The sequence below is a fragment of the Barbus barbus genome (genome assembly GCF_936440315.1).
Source record: "Barbus barbus genome assembly, chromosome: 32".
In the NCBI taxonomy this organism is placed as follows: Eukaryota; Metazoa; Chordata; class Actinopteri; order Cypriniformes; family Cyprinidae; genus Barbus; species Barbus barbus.
The window spans coordinates 21,087,412-21,110,873 of record NC_136760.1 but is presented as its reverse complement, the minus strand read 5'-3'; the positions used below and the strand labels follow the sequence as shown (position 1 = coordinate 21,110,873).

Below are 23,462 nucleotides of genomic sequence, written 5' to 3'. Positions count from 1 at the left end.
CATTAAATCCTGGTTGCCACATCTACGAGCGCACACTTTTCATCTGGTCCCTGACGGGGAGTGAGGCAGAGAGAACGGGACGCTGGGCGGGAAGCAGGTTTATGGTGGAGCAAGGTTTCTATAAGCTAAAAGCCCATTTTCAGCAGTTTGACATTGCCACTGTCGTCGTATTGTTCTTTCATCCCCTCACCTCCTCATTATTTTTTAGAGTTGCAAGTAAGAGGCCGTTCAGAATGAGGGTGTTGTGTTTGGAAGATATCGAAGTTGTTTTAACTGGACACAAGATGCTAAAAAAATAATGAGATGCTGAAATGATCAATGACATTATTCTAGCATGAAAAGAAAATATTTAAAACAACGGCAATGAACTTAAAGACTCAAAAAGAGCCCTGCAGAATCAAGGTATTAGGTTTTTAAAAAGTTAAAGTTATTTTTACTGGACAGAGCATCTCATGGTACTGAAAAAAAACAATGAGACACGTCAAAATGAGCAATGATGTCTGTCTAGCTAAAAAAAATTTTTTTAAAACAACTGCGATGAAGACTCAAAATGACAAAAATGTGCTAACAAACAACCAAAGATGCTAACAAACAACCAAACAAACAAACAAAAAAACTATATTTAAAAAAAAGAGACCTGGAAATTATCAATGATTTTGGAATGGCACATTTATACAGAAAAGCTATTTAAAAAAAGAGAGATGGACACAAAAATGGCCCCAAGATGGCCCCACAAAATTACAAAAAAAGACTCAATAAGAGCCATTACATTTTTGAACGAATAGTTGACAAAATGTTGTCATTATTTACTCACACGTATGTCATTCCAAACCTGAATGACTTTCTTTTATCTGTCAAACACAAAAGAAAACATTCTGAAAAAAACTCTTTGTTTGTCCTTACAATTAAATTAAATGTGTCCAGTGTTGTTTTGGACCCCACTGGCTTTCATTATCTGAACAAAATCAGTTCATCCTAATGTCTTCTTTTGTGTTCTTCATAACAATGAAGGCCATACAAGTATGGATCACCATGAGAGTAAGTAAATGATTATTTTTTGTAGATGAACTATTTCTTTAAAAATGTAACTTTTTAGATGGAACAAGATACTAAAAGCAATGAAACCTATAAGAATGGTCAAAGTTGTCTGTACATAGAAAATCCAGTAGATTGTCATGAAAAAGGCCCCTACAACTCTTTCCTCACTAAAAATGCTGCAAAAATGTACACAAGTTAAGTTTAAGTGACATATGCAACAAAGAAGTGCTGTGAAGGTCTATCAAACTACTTCAAAACATACAAATGGGGAAAACACCTAAATACCAAAGCATTTAAACTCCTCTATAGGGACTTAATAACACAGCGGTGAATGTACATCCACTTTTCGCAGTGTGAGTTTGAACACTCCCCATCAGTGAGCTGAGAAATTGCCAGAGCTATGCAGAATCAAGTCATACGATCCTCTGTCCTCAAAAAGAGCATCAATACTATCCATTCTGAACAGCCACGGCTGAATACTCATCTTCTCCAGAACCAGCACTGCGGAACAAGGCCCTTCGGAGTGGTGGAAAATTAAACACTGCTCCGACTGAAAGCAAATAATGCAAAGCAGTAACTGAGCGAGTGAAAATCTGTGTATGTATTTAGGAGGGAAAGATAAACTTAGAGGAAGTGTAGGAAAAAGAAAGAACAAGATAAAGGAGGAGGCAAGCTTATCGCATGCTACAAGCACACCGTCTTATCCCAGCAGGTCCAGGGTTGAGAAACAATGGCATAAAGGCCAACCTGATGGACGGCAGAGGCGTTACTCACCCAAAAGTACATCATCATTTCGGCCAGGGACAGGTGGGCACTCACAGATGGAAAACGGGCGAGGGGTGGGCGCAGAGCTGGCCGTGTGGGTTGGATTCGTGGTGCTTGAAAGTCCTTTGATCTTCCCAGATCAGTCCAGAAAGAAAATAAAACAAGTTGAAGCAACAACTGTTGACACACTATCCGTTTAAAAAAAGACGAAAAATCAGAAAAAGAAAAAAACGATCTAGTTGACAAGAAAAACAGGAAAAGGCAAAGGCGCTGCTGTCTCCACTCTTCAGTTTCCTTTCACTTTCCTGCTTCTTCCTACAACAACATAAGTGGCTTTCTTCACGTCACTCTGCACGTCTTCTGCCCTGTGTCGTTCTGTTCAGGGTCTTATTGGCGAGTGGGAGAGTTCTAGAGCAGGCACTCCAGGAGGTGTTTGGCAGCTGTTCCCAGCATTCCTTCAGTGAGGCTGTGTTCCTCCGCAGGGAGAGGAGTCCATTGACACTTCAGGCACTGATACAGCCACGGAGCAGCTCAGCATCCGAGCGCAGAGGGGAGGGGAGGGGAAGAGAGGAGCGTCTGCTCTCCTGGCTGCTGCTGCTGCGGCGGCTGCCGAGGGAAGCCGGCTAGTGGTGGGGATTGAGAAGACCGTAGGAGCAGTTCTTTCCTCTCGCTCGGTCTCGACGCTCAGCTGATGTTCATGAAAAGTCGTGCGACGCGATGACGAGGCAACAAAGACCCACCGGAGGGGACAAACGGGGGTAAAGTCGTAAGTAAACTAGCCAGGGCGAGTCGGCGTGCAACGTAATGCCTTTTGCTCTTACTTGTGTCCGTCTTTCCTTTCTTCCTTTTTTTCTCACCAATCTTTTTCTCAGTGATAGTGAGGGAGTGGAGGCTGGGGTTTAGGTGGGAGAGGGGCTTGCAGGATTCCGACTGTGCTTTCAGCCAATCAGGAGTTGGAGTGCGCCGGTGGAGAGCAGGGGGAATCGCTTGACAGGTTGCGTGCTATGAGAACAGGGCTGCTCTTTTTGGTTGCTTTTTTTCTGGTGCGTGTGAGAGCACAAGACTTGTTTGTGTGTATGTGTGTGTGGTTTGAGCATCTAAGTGCATGCGTACACAGCCATGCGCCTTTCGGGAGGGTTGATGGTGGGGGGTTACGCTGCCATTTAACATCTCAGCTGTCTCAGCAATTTCAAACCCACACTGCCAACAGGCAGCTACAGCGTTTTTAAATATTAACCTCTGTGCTGTTGCATGTTCATATGTGAATTTGAGAGAACGCTAATTCGGCTCTTGGTTTATTTTGATTAGAACAAAGCATTTCTGGAGTGACGCCGTCTGAGACAGTTCATATTTTTCATTGTGCTTTAGAACATTTGATCTGTGCAGTAAATCAATGCAAGAGTTCTGATAAGATCAGGGGTATTAGATCATTATGAATAAGTTTTTTATTTTAATATATACAGTTGTGCTCATAAATGCACATAACTCCCTCTGTAAAATTTACATAACCCTTGCAGAATTTGTAGAATTTAAAAAATACTACATGAGATCATTGCTTTTTTGTAGTACTGCCCTTAAGAAGCTGCATTAATGATAAAGAAGTATATTCTACAAGAATAAAATATTAATACAATTTACACACACACACACACAAAATCATGTTAAAAAGATACGCTTGGCAATATTACGATATTAAGAATAAAAGTGTGAAACTTTTAAACAGGATAATTCATGTAACTTCAGTTATTTTTAGTCTTGTTGAATATATGTAAATATCTGTTATGTTAAATAGTTGAATAAGGACAGAATTTAATGAAAGAAAATTGCAATTTTTTATGATCCCTTTTATTTTTTCTGCAAGGACAATGTAAACTTCTGAGCAGGACTGTAATCTAAAAACATGTGAACCTCAATCAGTTACTTTTTCTTACTGAGTTTCACAGTGAAGCAATAAAAGAATCTCAAGTTGCATTAAAGAAACTGTCTTATCAAATCCTGAAGTCTATTTCAAGTCAGTATCATAAATAAGTCAAAAAAAGAGGGGCCTGTGAAATGACTGATCTTTACTGTTCACTGTTTTTTAACAATATGAAGAGTGTTGAAGAAAAATGGCTGAAAGAGAAAAATAATTTAGGAGATTCAGATTTGAGCATCACAAAATGACAAAATCCTAAAAATGTCTTTAAGCTAATGTCATTAGCAAATGCAAATGAAAACTAAACAAATATTATTCACTTCGATTTGCAGTGTATTGCACAATATAGGGAGTCTAGGGCCAGTTGCACTTTTTACACAGTCGATAATGTTCATTGCAGGTTTATTTTCTATATAGACACATACAGTAAAGTCTCGACTATGAAAACGCTATTGAGTATTTAAAAAAAAAAATAGAGTTCACTGCTTTCACAGTGGAATCTGCCTTTAAACAGCCTGTTATTATATAAAAAAATTAAATACATTTTTACATATTTTAAAAATGTGCCAACTTTCCTTGAAAAGAAAAAAAAATTATAAAAAAAATTATGTTAGAATTATTAAATTAACACGTTTGTCAACTAAATGTTTGAAATCAATATACACAACTAATTGGACTTCTGAAAATAGTTACTGAAATTGAGCTGTGTGACAATTAGCCCCAGTCTCCCCTACTGTTGTTGTTCTTCTTATAATATTCCTGTCCACTCGCTATTCTGTTGTCTCTCTGCTTCTCTTTCTCTCTCAAATCCAAAACACTCTTTCTCTGTCTCCCCATTCCTTCTCCGGCACTATCTGCACTGTTTTTCCCCAGCATGCCGAGGGTGCTGCTTGTTCGGGTTAAGCACTCGGGAGGACGACTGGCCCTGGGGACGTCATTTTCCATTACAGAGACAAGAAACCTTTTCTCTCAGATGAAGAAGGAGGGAAAAAGTCAGAGCCCTGAATTGGTTATGCTCCTTGTCGTGTTCTCTTACTCCCCCGACTCGCGATTCGTTTAGTCAATATTTAATGCCGGTGTTGTTCAGTACACTCGTCTGTTGGCCCGATCCATAGGTTTGATCTCAATGTCTCGCCTGATCTTTTTCCAGGCTTATGGGCTTGCGCTGAGATGTGACACAGAGTCTAAAAATGTGGCACAAGCTTGTTAACGCTTACATACTTCGCTCAGATGCAGTGCAAAGAAAGAAAAGGACATATAGATGGAAGAATAAAGAAAAAAGCTTGATGCATTACATGCATTTAGCACAACTGCTCACTTTATCTGCACACAGTCACGCAAGCCTCACACTGTCTGCAGCAACTAATGCCCTCTACGCCCCACCTGAGTATAGATGTCAAGCGGCGTGAAGTGTAAAGGTGATATTTTTCTTCTTTAAGCAGGGCAGATGGGCAAGGTTTGGTCTGAGCAGGCCCAGGCTGAGCCGGTGGCCAAGCCATACTGTCTTAATTAGGAGCTGGCCGCTGCCTACGGCAGGTGAACACATCTGGGACGCCATATTGGCCGCAAGCGCAGCAGGTCTTGGAAATAGTGCAAGCCTTGGAATATTCGACAGGAGCAGAAAAGAGCGATTCCCCTTTTTTTAACCCCCATACTACAACCCAAAAATGAGCAGCAATACATCTACATGCCACACAGAGTCAAGCTTCCACACTGCGCGAGCCTGCCAGATATGAAAAGTCTCTGTCTTTGGAGGTTTGCGTTCATTTTGCATGCTGCCAAGGCCTGAGCAGCCCCAGAGTGCTATCAATTACACATATTCTGCTGAAAAGCTGAAATTCAGCTCTGAGCGCAGTCTGACAGGATTCAGCAGTATGTGCACATCTGTGCGACGGCTATTGGACGTTTACGTTTCCTTTGTCCCCTGTACCTGCCCTCCACTGCCTTTGTTTGAAAAGAAGATGACACAATCACAGCGTGTCGCACTTAAAGCACCTTATAATGAAGTCGAGTCCTCCCTTCTGTGCACACACACACACACATACACTCTATCTGGCATGTTCACCCCACTGAGCTATACCTTCCTCATCAGTGCATTACCCAACGTCATCATTTCTGCCTCCATAAACTCAATGGAGCTGCATGCTCCTCTCCTTCTCTCTCAACGCACTCCCTTCCAATTACCGCGCCCGTTCATTTATTCATTAACCCGGCAAGGAAAATCGAGGGAGACCTAATTCAAAAACAACCGCCCTCCATTTCTCTCCATCTGGTGGGGAGGCTCGATTCTCCAAACACGTTCAAGTGACTTAATCTGGTTAAGGTGCAGTTTAGCATCTGCAGCGGAGTTTGGTGGAGGGATTGAGGAACGGATCGCCGTGCCAGTCCATTTTCATTAAAAGCACATTCCATTGACCAAACCGGTACAGGAAGTGACATGCATGGAAGTATGGACTAATCAAAAAACAAGCGGATAAAAGGCAAGGCACCGTTGCGCTTGATCACAGAGGCATTGATTAATTTACTTAATTTGTCAAAAAGGAAAAGGAAAGGTTTGGAACTGAGGTAGAACTCATTTATAGTGATTTGAGTGCTAGTATGCTAGTGCACTTAAACGCTAAACGTGCTTTGGCTATTTGAAGTGTTGTATTTCCAAATGCCATTAGTAGAATTTCCTATCTCCAAAAGTGGAGAGTAAAATTAAAGTTTGGGAAAAGTAAAAGTTGGGAAACATAATTACTTTGAGCCTTCCGGCTACGGCAACCGACATTCAATCTAAATTAAGTAAATATTGTAAAGCCAAATTAGGCATTGGACTATAAATGATTTACTACTTAAATGCATTCAACAACAACAAAAAAGAAATCTTTTCTACTTGAGCTGCAAAAAGCCAGTGGAATTTAGAATGTTTTTTTCTTTCAGGAATGTCACTCATGGTGTTCTAACATAGTCTTATTCACAAGCAGAAAAGACAAATGGGACTTTACTGTAATAAGCAGTCCATTTCCAGCTTAAAACATCTTAAATCAGCCTAAGCTTATTTACTGGTCTTGCTGGACTAACTTTGCAGTTTCTTAGCTGGTCAGGCTGGGAGATCAAATGGCTATCCTGCTAAACACCGCTTGGCCAGGCTGAAAGGTTAACTAGACGAAAAAATGTTGGGTTAAATACAACCCAGCACTGGGTAAAATATGGACAAACCCAGCGACTGGGTTGTTTCTGACCCAGCGGTTGGGTTACTGCTCAGAAGGTTTACAATTAAAATTTATGGCTGGGATTGTCCATATTTAACCCAGCATTTTTTTAGGGTGCAGCAAACCAGCTGGTCCCAAGCCATTTACTAACAACTATCTTGAGCTGTGACATGAAGATAAGGTGGAAATGTGCAAATATCTCATTTTACACTTTAAAGGGCCATCCAGAAAAACCTACTACTGGTAAAAAATGTTTTTAATGAAATATAATGAAATGCTCAGGATTTATACGTTACTGGCAAAATAGTACATTTAGTAATTATACATGGCTACTTATAAATATCTCTCAAGGTTTTTGCCCACAGAATAGTGTATCAGCATCTACAAGTAAGGACTAGAAGGGCTGTGATAACTAGCAAACCCCTGACCCCTTAGTAAAGACAAACTGCGTCAAACACGTAACAAAGTCAAGCAGCATTCCTTTTCATGTGTTGGAAAAATTTGTGTGAAATGTGTGTGAGTTCGTTTTGCCATAAATTTAAGAAAACCATAAAAAATAATGATCATGTTGATATATGGACAAATCTCAACATCCCGACCAGAATCAAATGATGCTACATTCTCCCAGTAGACAGCAGTTGAACTACATCCCAATTCTGTGGCTAAAGTTTTCATCTGAAACACGTCTGTACGCTCAATTGGGAAAGCAGCGAAAAACAAGTTACCCCCAGAGATTTATACTTCTGATCCTCCAAATGCTTTTTTATCTTAATCGAGTATAAGGCAGTAAATTGCTCCAGCTCTGCCTCCTCCCTGTCTTTCCCTGCCTGTATGCTAATACTGTTTGACATATTTCGGAACAAGACGGAGCATCAATATTTATCAATTCATAATAAGACAGAGGCACTGACATGTGCTAAGATTACAGTTTAATTAAAACTTGAGTAGCCAACTAATATTCAGTTCTTAAACTGACACATCATATGCCAATGCATTATCTACTCATTTAGATCTTGCATCATTGAGAAAGAAGGCAGACTGGGAAATCAGGAAGGAGAACATGACATGCGGCTGCAAGATCATCCCTATTCCCTTTCTACTGCTGTTCTCTGCGTTTGGGCGTAGCTGTCAGAGCTGAAGCTAAAATAAACCTTGCCACACTGGTCTGTATAAAAAATGGATACCTCTGGTTCAAGTCCTGCCCAGCCAAAACACAACTGATGCCAAATTCCACCTGCCAGCAAGAGATCCTGAGGTGGCAAAGAAAGCACAGAGGCAGTGCCAACCATGCCACCAATCTGAAAAACACAAAGAAGGCATCCACTTACCAGTCTTGTGACAAGGGGCACCCCGAAATGCCAGAAGTGATCGTTCAGCAGCCCACTGTACACTACGTTTCCAAAGAGAGCAATGCTTCCTGTTTTACACAGCCCGTTACCTGGTTTGGTTTCTGCAGAAGGAGAAAACAAAAATAAATATTTGGAACAGGTTAAACAGCAATATACAATGACTAGAAACAAATAATAACAATAATAATAGAAACGAAGTTAGGAGAGAAGCAGAGCTAAATAAACAATTAAGGAAGAATGCAAAGAAAGGAGAAGAATGGAAAAAGGAAGGAAGGAGGGAAGGAAGAAGGAAAACAAAACAAGTAAGAAAAGGAGGAGGAAAAAGTGAAAAAAGAAAGAATTAAAAATGGAAAGCAAAAGTCAGAAGAATGGAAGGAGAATAAAGGAAGGAAGGAAGGAATGAAGGAAGAAGGAAGGGGAAAAAACGAAAAGAAGGATGGAAAAGGAGGTAAAGGAAGTAAAACACAAAATACATCAGTAATAAAGAAAGTAATAAAGGAAGAAAAAATATAGGAAGAAAGGAAGGAAGGAAAAACAAACAAAGAAAGGAAGAATGGACATGATACATGAAGGAAAAATGAATGAATGAATGAATGAATGAATGAATGAATGAATGAAGGAAGGAAGGAAGGAAGGAAGGAAGGACGGAAGGAAGGAAGGGAAAAAACAAAGTACAATATACAAAATACAACAGTAATAAATGAAGTAATAAAAGAAAAAAATAACAATATAGGAAGAAAGGAAGGAAAAACAAACAAAGAAAGGAAGAAAAAATACTGTAGGATAAGAAGGAACGGACATGGAAAAAGATGAAATGAAGAATGCAAAGAAAAAATAAGGATGGAAGGAGGGGGAAAAAGAAGAAAGGGAATGAGAGAAGAAAAGAAAAAAGGAATTTTTCTTTGATTCCACATGATTCCAAATGTAAGAGAAACAAATATTTCTGACAATCTGAATACGTCACATCCATAAACACCCATTCTGTCTGCTGTTTGGTGTGCATCAGTCTGTGTGTGAGTGGCATGGTGTGAGTAGAAGAGCTTGGCATGTGATCAACAGTGGGGTCAGCCCTGCTTACACAGCAAAGCAAACTAACAGCTGCATTCAACCTCCTTTGGGTAACACACACACACACACACAATGATCGGTACTCACAAGGACAAAAAGAAAACATGACTCTGACATCACACCACCACACACAAACCATATCCCAGCAGTTCAGCTTAAAAAAAATCCCCATTCCCCCAGTCTGAGAGCAGACTCAGATAAGAGCGTGCGAAGATTGCGATGTGTATTAAATTATTCCCTATAAATGCCAAGTACAGCAAAAATCTGCATTATGCCTCAAAACAATAGTGAAGCGCATATTGTGGAGCGCACCACAGCAAGCCATGCATTTATTATTGAAAAACAAAAAGTAAAAAGGCCCATTAAAATGTCACTTGTGCTCTTTGTGGCTGCGGCGACACATGAGTTTTAGTGTTATAAATGGGCCTTGCGTTATTGTTTATGGTGGCTGCTAGCCGCAGGCTACCCGGCGGTGACTGTAAAGTCCACGGATCACACACCACGAGCCTCCGATGCCGCTCCCTCCCTCTCTATACATCACCCCATGAATATTCATGCCACAGGGCCACGCTACAGCCAATCGATCATAACTATAACGCATTTATATCCATGATACATGTGGCTGATTTTTTTGGTGTCTAGGAATAAAAAGATATGGCCTAATTAGCAATAAAACAGCCGCTTTGCCGTAGATTTGGAGGCCGGACGGCGCTCCTGCTCTTTTCGGAGGTGATGTAATTCAGACCGCTGCGCGTTGCATCACAGGAATGTGTCGTAAGGTGAGACTCGAGGCGGGGAGAGATGGCTGTCATCGCGTTTGTCTGTTGGCACCAGTTGAAGCTCCTTTGGCATCCGTGGGCATGTTTCTCACCACGCCTCACCTGTGATTAATTATTGACGGTGAGATGAGGATGCGGTAAAGTAAAGCTGCACTGACATGCTACACTGCAGATACATTACAACAACCCCCCCAGGCTGCTTCACTATCTCCCTGTCTCTTTTTCTTCCTTTCCCCTGGTTTTCCCTCTTGCGCTGTCTTTAAAGCCCCCTTCTCACTCTCTCTCTCTCTTTGACAACCTTTCCTTACTCTCTCTATCTCACTCTGCCCTGCAGTTTGGCAAATTTGACAAGAGCTTTAAAAACTGAGCCAAATGTCAAAGTTGTCATAAACAGTGTGTGAGAGGGAGTATTTTTGGTTTGATAAGAAGGCAATAACAGTTTGATTTAAGGCAGAAAAGAGTGTCATCACATCTAAATCTGCCATCGGAATATCTCGGTCCAGGGTGTGTCGGAGCATCACTGCGCACTCATGCAGATGAATGGAGGAGTTTAGGTTGAAACTGAGACTGCATTATCTTGCATTTCTCTGCAAGGATGACAATAAATGCCATAAACGATCCCTGCCTGATCTGTGGGGAAGCACACAGCTTTGAATCTCAAGTGTGATGTGAGAGTGGAGGATTCTAGGGCCATGACAACATGATAATCAGAGAAGAAACATAAATAGAAATCTACACTAGATTTCTATAAAACAGTATAAAACAGCTCTATAAATGTGGAAATAAATCACTTGGCAAAGGTTTTAACTGAAAAACAAATGCTCATTATGAATTTCACACAAAAAAACCCCACACAAAATATAACAAATGAAACGCTTATTTTTCTCAGAACTGACTTTTCAAGTTTACACAGGTGTCACTGCAGAATAAACATGGGTACGTTATCATATTCCACAAACGTTTGGGTAAAACATTCTTACTAATTAATTGCAATCCTTATTTAAACAATCTCAATGTTGATTGCTAAAGTCCCAAGATTTTAGATGTTGTAAATAAAACAAAGATTTGTATAACATTTTACAAGAAAATAGTTTAATCTTCAGTCTTTCTACTGTCACATTTTTACTTGCCATTTCTTTGTAATTACAGTATTTGTAAAAATTTACTAGTGATTTCTTACTAAAACCTTTTTCTAAGTGCACACAGGTTTGCAAGGGAATTTAAAGCTTATTTTAATCTTTAGTCTTTTGGTTGTGTTGATCTGTTAAATCAACAGCACTGGAACTGCATAATTTGGGTCCTCTTGTTCATTTTGGAAAATGATATTTTAATGTACCAAATGAAAAGGTTCCATTTATAATTGACAGCAATAGCTGAAAGAGAAATGCTCATATTACCAAAATGGACATTAGAACTACAGTAAAATATATGCAAAATAACAGAAAATGAATCAAATAGTGAAAATCCACCATCATTTAACAGCCAGGATGTGTCCGAAAATCTATATATGTATTGTTTTAGAATTCGAAACAATGTTTTGCTTGAGAAGCGTGCTTGCAGTATCTTTCTCTAACACGGATGACACTTTGTTTGATATTTTGCTGCGTAATGCACTTACATTCATACATTTTTAAAAGTGGTCCAAGTGCCCAAATACTTTTAGGGGCCACTGTATAAAAATAACTACTCACAACACTGCAAAATATATCAAAATCTTGCACTTATTATTGCCAAGTGAGCAACAGGGATGACATAATGTCTGCCTTCTTCCGGCTGGAAGCTTCCTCCCACAAGCCCTGTGGCTCTGGCAGTGGCCATCCTGTCCTGGGCCTGTGCTTCCATTAGCCACACTGACCCGGATCTGTTCTGGCATCGCTCTGATACTAGACCGGTGGACTTGGCCCTTCCTCTCAGCGGGGCAGCTCTGTCAGGACCTCTGTCCAACCCAAACACACCAGCCACACCAGCCTGTCCATATGGCAGTCCCACCCTGCCTGTTTCTGGGCCAGAGCCTGATTCACAAGGGCTGGAGAAAAAGAAGTCCTCTTCTTCCAGAGCCCTCTCCAGGGCATCACAACGCCTCTCCAAACGATGTATTCATTACCCCTCCTGTACCCTGGGGATGCTCAAAAGGCTTGTTTCAGAGCGGGGAGTGTGGCTGTGTCTGTTTAAACACTGCTCCAGTCCTACTTAATCATGTGCAGTTGGAGGGGCAGTCCGTGCCGGCGCTCTGATTAATACAGCATGAAGCTGTGGCGGCAGACATAGCTGCAAGGGACGCAAGGCATTAATAACAGTATGCTGCCACTGTTTCTGCCGCTACCTCCACCTTCCTGAAGTCTAGAGAGACCATGAGTACAAACACACACAAATACCAACTCATAAGGTCTTGTGGAGCCTGGACGCTGTAAATATCATCATGGGAAAACGCTGGCCCAGAGATCCATCTCTGGTAATTGCATTAGAGCACGAAAATAGATTTATTTTTTAATTCATGCAATTTGTCAATCAGCCTAATCATGACTAATCATTATCATTTGTGGTTCATAGGTTCACAATAGTGGAATATCATGATCGTAATCATTGCTGCCATCATCATTATCACCAATACAGATGATTTTCGCAACTTACAATGTGGTCAAAATTGTGGCAAAAACAAAAAGTGTCAAAAAGTCTAATGGAAATGAAACAAACTATACTGTAAATTGACTTCCATAGCCACTTTTGGTATTGTGTTTTCATCGTTTTGTCTGGTAAAATAAGGTAAAGCAAGGGGCCAGGGCCCACTCTTTAAAATGATTAATATATATACTGAGGATGACAGTTATTGCAAAATTTTAAATATATTGTATATTGTAAAAAATTCAAATAATATTATATCAAAAAGCCTAATTTAATTAAAATGCAAAAAATATTCAATGAAAATGTAAACATATTTTTTTTGCCCCTCAATAACTATTGCTTTTATTAACATAGTAAATCATAACTTTATTATGATTAACTATGTAAATACACAAAATACACTAAATGAATTGTGGTTAAATAATTTAGCTATTTTGACACATTTCCAGTTATATACAGTATAGATAGATAGATAGATAGATAGATATACATTAACTGTATATTAAATATATTTAAATATATTTATGTACTCATGATTTAAAAAGGAATCCATGAAAAAAACATGAAAAATCAAATGAATGTCCCACGGCAGAGAGCTAATACAACGCTGGCAGTCTGGATGTACGTACATTGAGATTTTGACTTATCTGTATAAAACTCAGCAAAGGCGGGGGAGGAACTTTTTGCACTTGAGCGCGCTATTGACGAGAGCACTAAATAAATACAATGTCATCAGCCGAGCACTAAATATGCTGAGGTCTCCAACCTGAAATTAAAAATCAACCAGAAGGCAATATTGATGGAACAGGGGAAGCGATAAAATCGGCACAAAATGAGCTTTTGAAACTTTCTCCCTGCCATAGTTGGGAGATGATTGTTTGTGGTGGGTGCCGTTCTGCCGCATGATAAAAAATGACTCGCGCCCGCTGCTCGTTTCTTTGTTTCCGCCCTTTTGCTTTACGATTCTCCCATGTGCCGAGTTTCGCAATGGTACGGACCGGCATAATTTATTAAAATATGAGTAAATCAATGGTTGATGTCCTTATAGATTACTCTGAAATCATAAAAGAGCCTTGACAGGAAATGCAGAGTAATACAATTTAATTAAACTGCATATCCTCCCCCTGTGCAGCCGCCTGATTAAAGTGGCAGTCAAATAAAACAGCATTTAATTGGCATACAACACGAAAGCTGTTTGCATGTTTATTTAACATTGCGGCGTATTAATAAAAAATTAGAACCCTAATTGGCCTAACTTGTGCAGGCAGGAGCAAGCTCCTGGCTCCACTTCCCCCTACAGTTTAATGGACTGTGACTGAAAAATAATCCCAGGCTAGTTTAATATTTCTGCAGTCATACTTGATGAAAATCCCTGCTCCCATTGGCCAAGAGCCACACATTAAAAAGCAATCATGGATACCTGGGCCTGCTGGTGAGAATCCCCAGTGGAACGGACCACTTGGAGCGGCCTGGCAGAGAGAACCATCCCGGCAGGGGGAGGGCGAGGATCATTAGCGTTTTGCATATCTCCAGTGTGCCATTCTGCAGGTTCGTCCCCAGCCAGCTCCCCCCCAACACTTCAGAGCCCCATGTCATCCCACTGGCATGCTACCAGAGACAGCTGGAAAGCCCCCTCCCGTATGCTCTCTCTCTGTCTCTCTCTGCACTTGCTTCAAATTTGTGTGCACGGACCACCAAAATGAGTGCTGCTTTGATCGGTGACCAAACATCTCAAATGAACAGAGCAAGCATCCAGCCCAATGAGACTCTCGCTGTCCCTGCTACTGCATTTTTAGTTTTTATTTTGGAATTACAACAACAGCCTGGATATAGTTTTGATGGAGCAAAAGGAAAAAAATGTTTACATAAAATAAATAAATGATTAAAAAATATATTTAAATATATAAAAAAAATGGCTATATATAGACCTTTTATATATTTATAAGAAATGCAAAATTATTTAAATACACTATATAGAATTTTATTTTAATATGACTGAAATTGTACATCAGGTGATTATAATTGAATAAAAACATTGTAAGTTACTAATAACAGTATAACGCTTTCAGTTCCACGGTTATTCAAACAGCACACAAATTATATAAAAAAAGAGTTTTTTTAGTTCAGTAGTCAATAGTTCAGTTTTGAAGATGAACGAAGGTTTTACGGGTTTGGAATGACATGAGGCTGAGTAATTAATGACAGAATTTTCATTTTTGGGTGAACTATGCCTTTAAACACATATTCATGCCATATTCATGCCTCTGGCACATGATGAAGCGAGAATGCACAACACAAGCAAACAGACATATCCACGTAGCTGAAACGGATGGCTACAGAGAAAGAGAGACATATTTCTGACAGCCGTACTGTATCGCTCCCCAACAATCACTCAAAAGCATCAAAAAGCACCTTCCCAGACTTGATTCATTTATATTGTATAGCAAGAGCTGCAACTTGATTTAGAGGGAGAGAAACACCAAGAAAGAAATAAAGCTAGCTGCAATTGTAGTCTGTATGCTGCTGAGGACTCTTTCCTCAAGAAGACTGGAAATTTGCCGCTCGTTCTTGATCTGCTCTGTTTTGTCACCCACAGCTGCCAGAAGATTCCCAGGAGTCAAGAGTCACAGAGGCTTCGAGTTCAAACTCCCCTGTCAGTTTTCATTTACTGTCTGTATGTGTGTGTGTGAGAGAGAGAATTCTGAGGATGACAGTAACTGAGAAATGTTATAAGGTGATGAAAGCACATATTGAATCTAAATCGCTGCTGGCTGGATTAGGGATGTAAATAGTGAGTGACAATATAATCACAATGGTAACGATAAGCACTAAACTTAATTTTATTTTAAAGCACTCATTGTGCATTAAAATAAAATAACATTTGCAACACTCCTACAATATAGACATAAAATCCAAAATGGCCAATAAAGGCAAATAAAAAGCTTTTTATGCACGTTTAAACTATTCTTTTTTATTGATTTTAAACCATAGAATAGCATATAGTTTGCCTGGGTTTTTAGATGAAATGTTGCTGCTCTCTATTTTTAGTATGTAACAGATAAAAGTGGTTTCTTATTGCATTTTATAACTATTATTTTTCAATAACTGGTTTACTAGCTTGGCTTAACGACCCAGGTTGTACTATATCTTGAATTTATCAATATTCCCATTATCTAAATTGCATAAACAACAGAGGTGAGAATTTACTCAATTAATACATGAAAGAAACACTACGCCACCTTTTACATTCGTATTAGCCTACTATTCTATAAATACTACCATTTAAAAGTTTTTAACGAAGTCTCTTTTGCTCACCAAAGTTGAATTTATTTGATTAAAAAGTAAAAAGTAAAAATGGTAATACTGAGAAATATTATCATATATATTATCATTATATGTGACCCTGGACCACAAAACCAGTCATAAGTAGCACAGGTATATTTGTAGCAATAGACAACAATACAGTGTATGGGTCAAAATTATCAAGATATTAAGTAAAGATCATGTTCCATGAAGATATTTTGTTAATTGCCTACCGTAAATATATCAAAACTTAATTTTTGAATTGTAATATGCAAGATCTTCATTTGGACAACTTTAAAAGGTGATTTTCTTACTTATTTAATCTCATCGTATTTAAAAATAAAAATTACCCTTATGACTGGTTTTGTTATCCAGGGTCACATATGTTTAAAAAAAAAATAAAATAGTTGTAATATTTTTATACTGCTTAATATTTTTGTGGTTTTCCAGGATTCGTTTGATTGATTATTTCATAATTGCTGAATAAAAGAATCTATTTGTTTTATCTTAAAATAAAAACATCACTGACCCCAACATTTAAATAGTAGTGTAAATATCATATTTATCATAATTTATATTTAACATTTTATTCATTTATCATTGCCTTTCCCCCCACTCTCTGTGAACAGATCCGACCTGCGACCAGTTGAGAAATACTACTATACATTACAATGCATTGAATAAACACATGATAAACGCACACATATAAACAGCCACATTGGATGTCCTTAATAGAGGAAGTGCTTTTGAATGTGTGTGAGTGAATGTGGCTGTGTATGTGTGTGCTTGTGTGTAAGTCACAAATAGTGTGATCCCTTTGCTAGCCTCAGGATACCTTGTATTGGAAAATCCAGCACATGAGGTCTAATTGAGGAGCTTGGGGAGAGGGTCTATTAAAGATCAAAGCTGATTGATTGGGCCTGACCTGACAACCTGTGTTCTCCTGTGAACTGACCACATGGAGGCATTCCCTTAACAAGACCAGGGTAAGGCAGGACCAACACACACACACACACACACACACACACACACTGCACAAACATTCAAAGATAAAAAGAAGTGATCTTTAGATCTTTAATATGTCTGAAAATTGTGCCAGAGCTGGAGGCTTTGGCAAATTAAATGACTGTGACACATCCTGACTGGCACCACAAAGGGATTTCAATGTTACATCTCATCCCAGTTAAAAAAAATCACTACAATTCATGCAGGCTCAAAATCAGCCAATGACAGTGAATGCGTTTGATGTTTCAGGCCCAGAAAACTCACAAATGCACTTCTAAACAAATACATCAACATGATCTGCCAAAAAAAGCCATTCAAACCCATAAACAGTGGATAAATATAAACAACTTCTATATCTATCATCTATCTATCCATCCATTCATCCACCGTATCTATCTGTCATCCATCCACAATATCTATCTATCTATCTATCTATCTATCTATCTATCTATCTATCTATCTATCTATCTATCTATCTATCTATCTATCTATCTATCTATCCATCTTTTTTCCAACTGTAATCAAATTTAAATGTATATTCTGAATTTAATTCAAATTCCAACTATTTTTTTTCCACCTTAGTTCATATTCAGTTTAAATTCAGAAATTGAACTAGATTTTAAAAGGCATTCTCAATTCAGTTCTGAATGGTGCAACAGCCTTACTTCGACCCGCTGTTCTTCGTAAGTGTATTTTATTTAGCACAAGTGTCTAGACAAGGAACCCTGGAGGACCTTGATAATGCAATGCATTACTTGGTGCTACAACTGATTGACAGCTCTCAAGAAAGGGTGTAAGCTGGTTTCATTACATTATATAACAAGGACCAAACCGTTTGGAAGGGAAAGGTAGTGGGATATTTATGAGGAGGTACACAGGTCGCTGTAGCAAGTTTATAATTTATGCCCACCATCACTGAAAAAGGCTTGATGAGGTATTTATGAAGAGTCTAAAACACACCAGGTTGTCAAGGCTTCAGAAAGCCTAAAGTTCAAAGATCTGATCTTAACAATAAAAATCCCCAAAACAAATCAACCTATAAAACCAAATAAAAAGGGGTAATTGGGTATGGGGTTCTTGGAGCACAAAGAGTCTCCATGCACATTACATCATTATAGTCATTACACTTTAGGTGCTGGAAAAGCAGAGTGCCTCTGTTTTCTCCCAAGGCTGTCCTCCAGGCCAGCCCGCCGCTCGCCAAGCATCAATCAAACGCTGTGTCCTGGCATAGAACCGATCGATGGCCAACACAGCATCTCATTGATAGAAGACAGCTCCTGACTAAGATATAGCATAACTTTTCTGCTGCCTAGTCCAGCAATAATCTCCAAGGTCAATGGGAGGTGTTCAAGATGGCAGCGTTACACGGATCCTGGGGTTTGAAGCCACCGTGCGCACCAGGGAAATCATTAAATCCATAACGGGCTGCTCAAAAGCAGGGCCCCCTGACGGGAGCCATCTTATGCATGAAATTCTGATCTTGCCTGCCTGAGAGGCCAAACAAACCTGACCCGGGCAAGGCAGCTAATGGGAGATCTGAGACAGGCTCTTCCTTTAATTATAGGCATATAAGACTTTTTAATTTAAATACATTTTCTGAAACCATTTGACTGTAAAGTGAGGCAATCACTATAACATTCATGCATGCTACAACATGCTGCAACTGCTACTTTATTGGGGATTTACTTTATTGGCCGGCCCTAATGCCCACGTGCACATTGCAAACCGAGAGACAACTCCATTAAAATGCAGGCGTTAATTCCCTAAATTATAATTCCATGTCAGAATGGAATAAATATAAAAATAATGTCACTATTGTGAGATCTGTAATTCACAGTTATGAGATAAATGCATTTATGAGATGCAGTCATAAACCTTAAAAATGTATTCGCACTTGCGATATAAAGTCATAACTAAGAGAAATAAATGAGCATTTGTGAGTTTTAAAGTCACTTAGTGTAAAGTCAGAATTACGAGAACAAAATATGCACATGTGAGTTAGTCAAATTAATTAAAAATTAATAAACATTTGTGAGATTTAAAGTCACAGATGAGAAAAAATGCATTTGTGAGATATACAATTTGATTACAATTTTGAGAGATATATGATATATTTCTCATATATGATATATAAAGCCATTATTATGAGAAGTAAATGTACGTATATTTGTGAGATTTAAAGTCACAACAATGAAATAAATAAATACTTGTGAAATGTAAAGTCACAAAAACATATGTATTAGTGAAATATACTTACAATTATATTAAATAAATATGTATTTATACAGATGATATAAAGATAAATAAAAAAATATATATTTCTTGTATTTGTGACTACTGTATATCTCACAAATGCAAATTTATTTCTCATAATTGTGTCTTTTTTGTGAATTTATATCTCACAAATGCATGTGCATTAGGTCATTTAGGTCAGAAAAAGTGACAAGTTTGAAAAATAAAGTCACAAATATTATAAATATGCATTTGTGAAATATAAAAGTAAAATAAATATGATTTATTAAAATACCCGGACTGTTTCTAAATCAACTGGTGTATGGAGTATGTGGCCTGACACACAGCACATACACAGTGTGCAAATGGCCTCTGTGGCCTGTGGCATGAGAGGGGCTATGAGAGCTGGCCATTAGGGAAGAGCTATAGGTATGCACAGGGCTCAGGTAATTAAGTGCAAACGCAGGCAGGGAAAGCAGGCCTCCAGATTTATGTGGCGTAATACTGCTCACACTGCATTCCACCACCTCCTCGGCCCAATCTCATAAAGCATTAACTACCTGACCATTCAAACGCACTACATCATTCTCTTTTCAGCTCTTGTTTTTCCACCGCCTCACCCTTGTTCTCTCCCTCTCCCTCAGTCTTTCTCTTTCTGCCTGCTTGCTCTGCCAGCAGGTACCTCTCCTCCACTGGCATAATGTGCCACCTGCCTGTCTGACGATGCCAGGCCAAGACATCAGTAATAGGGAAAGGCCGGAATAACAAGTTTGTTTTCTCTTTCTTCTCTCCCTCGACTCTCATTTTTCACGACAACGCAGATTAAAGCCATTTCCTCTCAGGGTCGTGCAGAGGGGGGCGATCTTCGATCAGTCTCTCTCATCTTGGCGGGGGTTCATAAAACCCATTGGCCCCATATGTTTTGCTATATTGAATCACATGCAGTAGGTTTTGATGTAGAGCAGCACCCAGAAACACAACGTGTTTAAGTTACCATGACTGAGTTTGAAAACTCTCACAAACCCACCAATGAACGTACTTTAAAAGGATAGTTCACTCAAAAATGTAAATTCTGTCATTATTTACTCACCCTCATTTTTTTTGTTCCACGCTTGAATGCATTTCTTTCTTCCGTAAAACAGTAAAGGAGAAAATCTGAGCAACTTTGTTGGATAAAAGAAAAGTGTATGGGGACCAGGGGCTGTTAAGCTTCAAAAAGCATGAAAAGCGCTATAAAAATTTTCTTTATATTTAAAATCTTTTGAAAACACATGATAGTTTTGTGTTATGAACAAACCAAAATTTAGGCTGCTGGAACCAGATCAGTGAGTCGAACTTCAGTCTGAATCATTCAGAAAACGAATCACTGGCTGAGTCCAAAATTGCTACTTATTTTGAGAAGCAATTACTTTGAGGCTGCTAAAAAAAGAACATTCTATTTAGTATTAATGTTTGTGGGATGAATGTAATCTGGACATACTACATTTTCCCTGTTATCATTGTCATGTGACCTATCAGCGTCAATTGTGTTGCTTCACTGCCATTCACAAATCCTCTCCTGTGGCCTCATGGGATTGTAAAGTGTCCATTGGGTGCTTTTCACCTAATACTGTGAATTCTGACATACTTCTCTTCACATACTGTGTCCTGACAACTATAAAGTAGGGAAGGATGTGATGCTGGATGCAGTCATTCAGACCAGTTTTGTGATCTGGATTCAGTGAAAAGATTTCTGAATCATTCACGAACAGGACATCATATACTTCTCTCATGAACTCTCTGGAACATGCCTAGATGTTCTAGAAAGATTTTTGAAATTTAAAAAAATAAAATTTTGGTCTGTTCAACACACAAAAGCAATCATATGATTTTAGAAGACGTGAAATAAAGCACAGGAGTCATATTGACTACTTAAGAATCTTTTTTTCTCATTTAAGAAAGCAAAGAAAGAAAGAAAAGAAGAAAGTAACCAATGACAGAATTTTAAGGTGATTGTTCCTTTAAGAAGCCAACTGGAACTGAAATGGACAACATGCTCAGTGAAATCAATGTCATATTAAGGCAGTGTTAGATGTGGTATACAGAGACAATAAATATCTATGATAACAGAACGGCTCACAAGAGAGCTCTGACCTGCTGTAACGCCACAGTGCCGCAGAACAGGGGAGTTTGAGGAAACAAAGGGCTCTGGATAACAAAGTAGACAGGTAATCAATAATAACCTCTGATGCTCATAACTGGCTGGTTAGGAACTCTGTCTCCATTTCAGATACTATGCCATCACTTTGTAACAAGAAACAGATGCTTAGAGAGATAACAAGTCAGAGAAATACATCAAATAGAACGACCATGCTGATCTATACCTCATGATCTGCCCACAATGCCCGACCTTGGTCAGGGGAATTTATTAGGGGAATAGTCTGGGTGTGTTTTGCACAATATGTTCATATTATAAAATGTAATCAATAAACGTGACACAAAAACAAGAAGAATTCACTTTTCCGTGACGCGTCGCCCTTCGGCAAACAAATCACGCTTATCGTTTACATCCAGAAGATCGCTGTTGTGAATCTCATTCACGGACAGTAAATTGTCAGAACATTAAGGGATGATGGAACACCTGCCCTGAACTGCAGACCCTAAACATTACAGCTCAAGTCGATGCACTCAGCCGCTAATTGCATTATTAAGTGAGATAAGATCCTGTAGATTATTATTAATGGCCGCCCTGTGGGTTAGACTATCGTGAGTTTGGATTATCTATCTACGAGCTTCATAACATGACTACTCCGGCTTCAGCGCCGCCAAATAAACAGGGGGATTCTAATAGAGTTCCATCAGCAAGTATTAGAGTATTCATAACAACGCTGCTTATTGCACACAGCTGGTGTGCGTGCAGTCTGACATTAAACATAGACTGAAGAGAAGAAGCGCTCGCTCTGTATGCAGGCCCCAGTTCCTTAAAACAACCTTCCTTCTCTTCAATAGATGGTTAAAGGTATTGAGCGTGCATTCAGGAGGAAGTAATGCTCTCCTCACCTTTCTATATATTCTCATCACTGCACTAATTAATCAAGCAGGCTGTGATATACCACAAAGGGTCACAGTGTCTGCGTCCGAAACCGAAGCCTTCTGCCTTGCTGTCCAGGCGGTCAATGACTTCACAGGCATGTGAAGACATCAAATGATCTCCTTACATTTACACTACCGTTCAAAAGTTTGGGGTCTCTTATGCTTACCAAGGCTGTATTTATATGATCAAAAATACAGTAAAACTGTAAAATTGTATCACAAATTACAATAACTGTTTTCTGTTTAATATTGTAAAGTTTAACTTATTCCAAAGCTGAATTTACAACATCCACTCTTCCAGTCTTCAGTGTCACATGAGCCTTTAGAAATCATTCTGATATGTGACCCTGGACCACAAAACCAGTCACAAGTAGCACAGGTATATTTGTATCTATAGCCAAAAATACATTGTATGGGTCAAAATCATTAGGATATTAGGTAAAGATCATGTTCCATGAAGATATTATGTAAATTTCCTACTGTAAATATATCAAAACTTAATTTTTGATTGGTAATATGCATTGCTAAGAACTTCATTTGGACAACTTTAAAAGCGATTTTCTCAGTATTTTGATTTTTTTGCACCCTCAGATTCTAGATTTTCGAATAGTTGTATCTCAGCCAAATATTGTCCTACAGATCAATGGAAAGCTTATTCATACAGCTTTCAGATATCTTTTCAGAATCTCATGTATAAATCTCAATTTCAAAAAATTGACCCTTATGACTGGTTTCGTGGTCCAGGGTCACATATGCTGGTTTGCTACTCAAGAAACATCTTACAGACTCCAAACTTTTGAAAATTATTGTATGCATCTTACAGATGCCTTTTTTTCCTCCTAAACAAATTTGTTTCAGACAGGCTACCAATAAATCACAACAGCCGTATAATTGTTAATGTAGAATGTGCATTTCTCTGAACAAAAAAGGACAAAAAAAGCTAAATTCCTTCCCAAATAAAAATTATATATAATTCTCATCTAGAAATAGTGTTTAAAAATGAAAATACAAGATGGGAAAATACTTCAAATTCCAATGTATTTCTTTCCAAAATATAAATCATTTCAATGTGCATTTTTCAGAAGAATTGGGGATACAAGTTCAAAATGAATAAATAAAT

General features: G+C 38.7%; 1 protein-coding gene across 3 annotated transcripts in view; it reads right to left on the bottom strand.

Annotated features, from left to right (window-relative positions):
- The window catches only part of rbfox3a (RNA binding fox-1 homolog 3a), a gene marked incomplete at its 3' end in the record, with an annotated part of 435,124 nt that overhangs the window by 128,041 nt on the left and 283,621 nt on the right, over window positions 1-23,462 (bottom strand). For all 3 annotated transcript variants that reach the window (XM_079388760.1, XM_079388761.1, XM_079388762.1), the window contains one exon: window positions 8,241-8,362. In XM_079388760.1, the coding sequence (XP_079244886.1) occupies window positions 8,241-8,362 (122 nt within the window). The remainder of the gene's footprint in view (window positions 1-8,240; window positions 8,363-23,462) is intronic.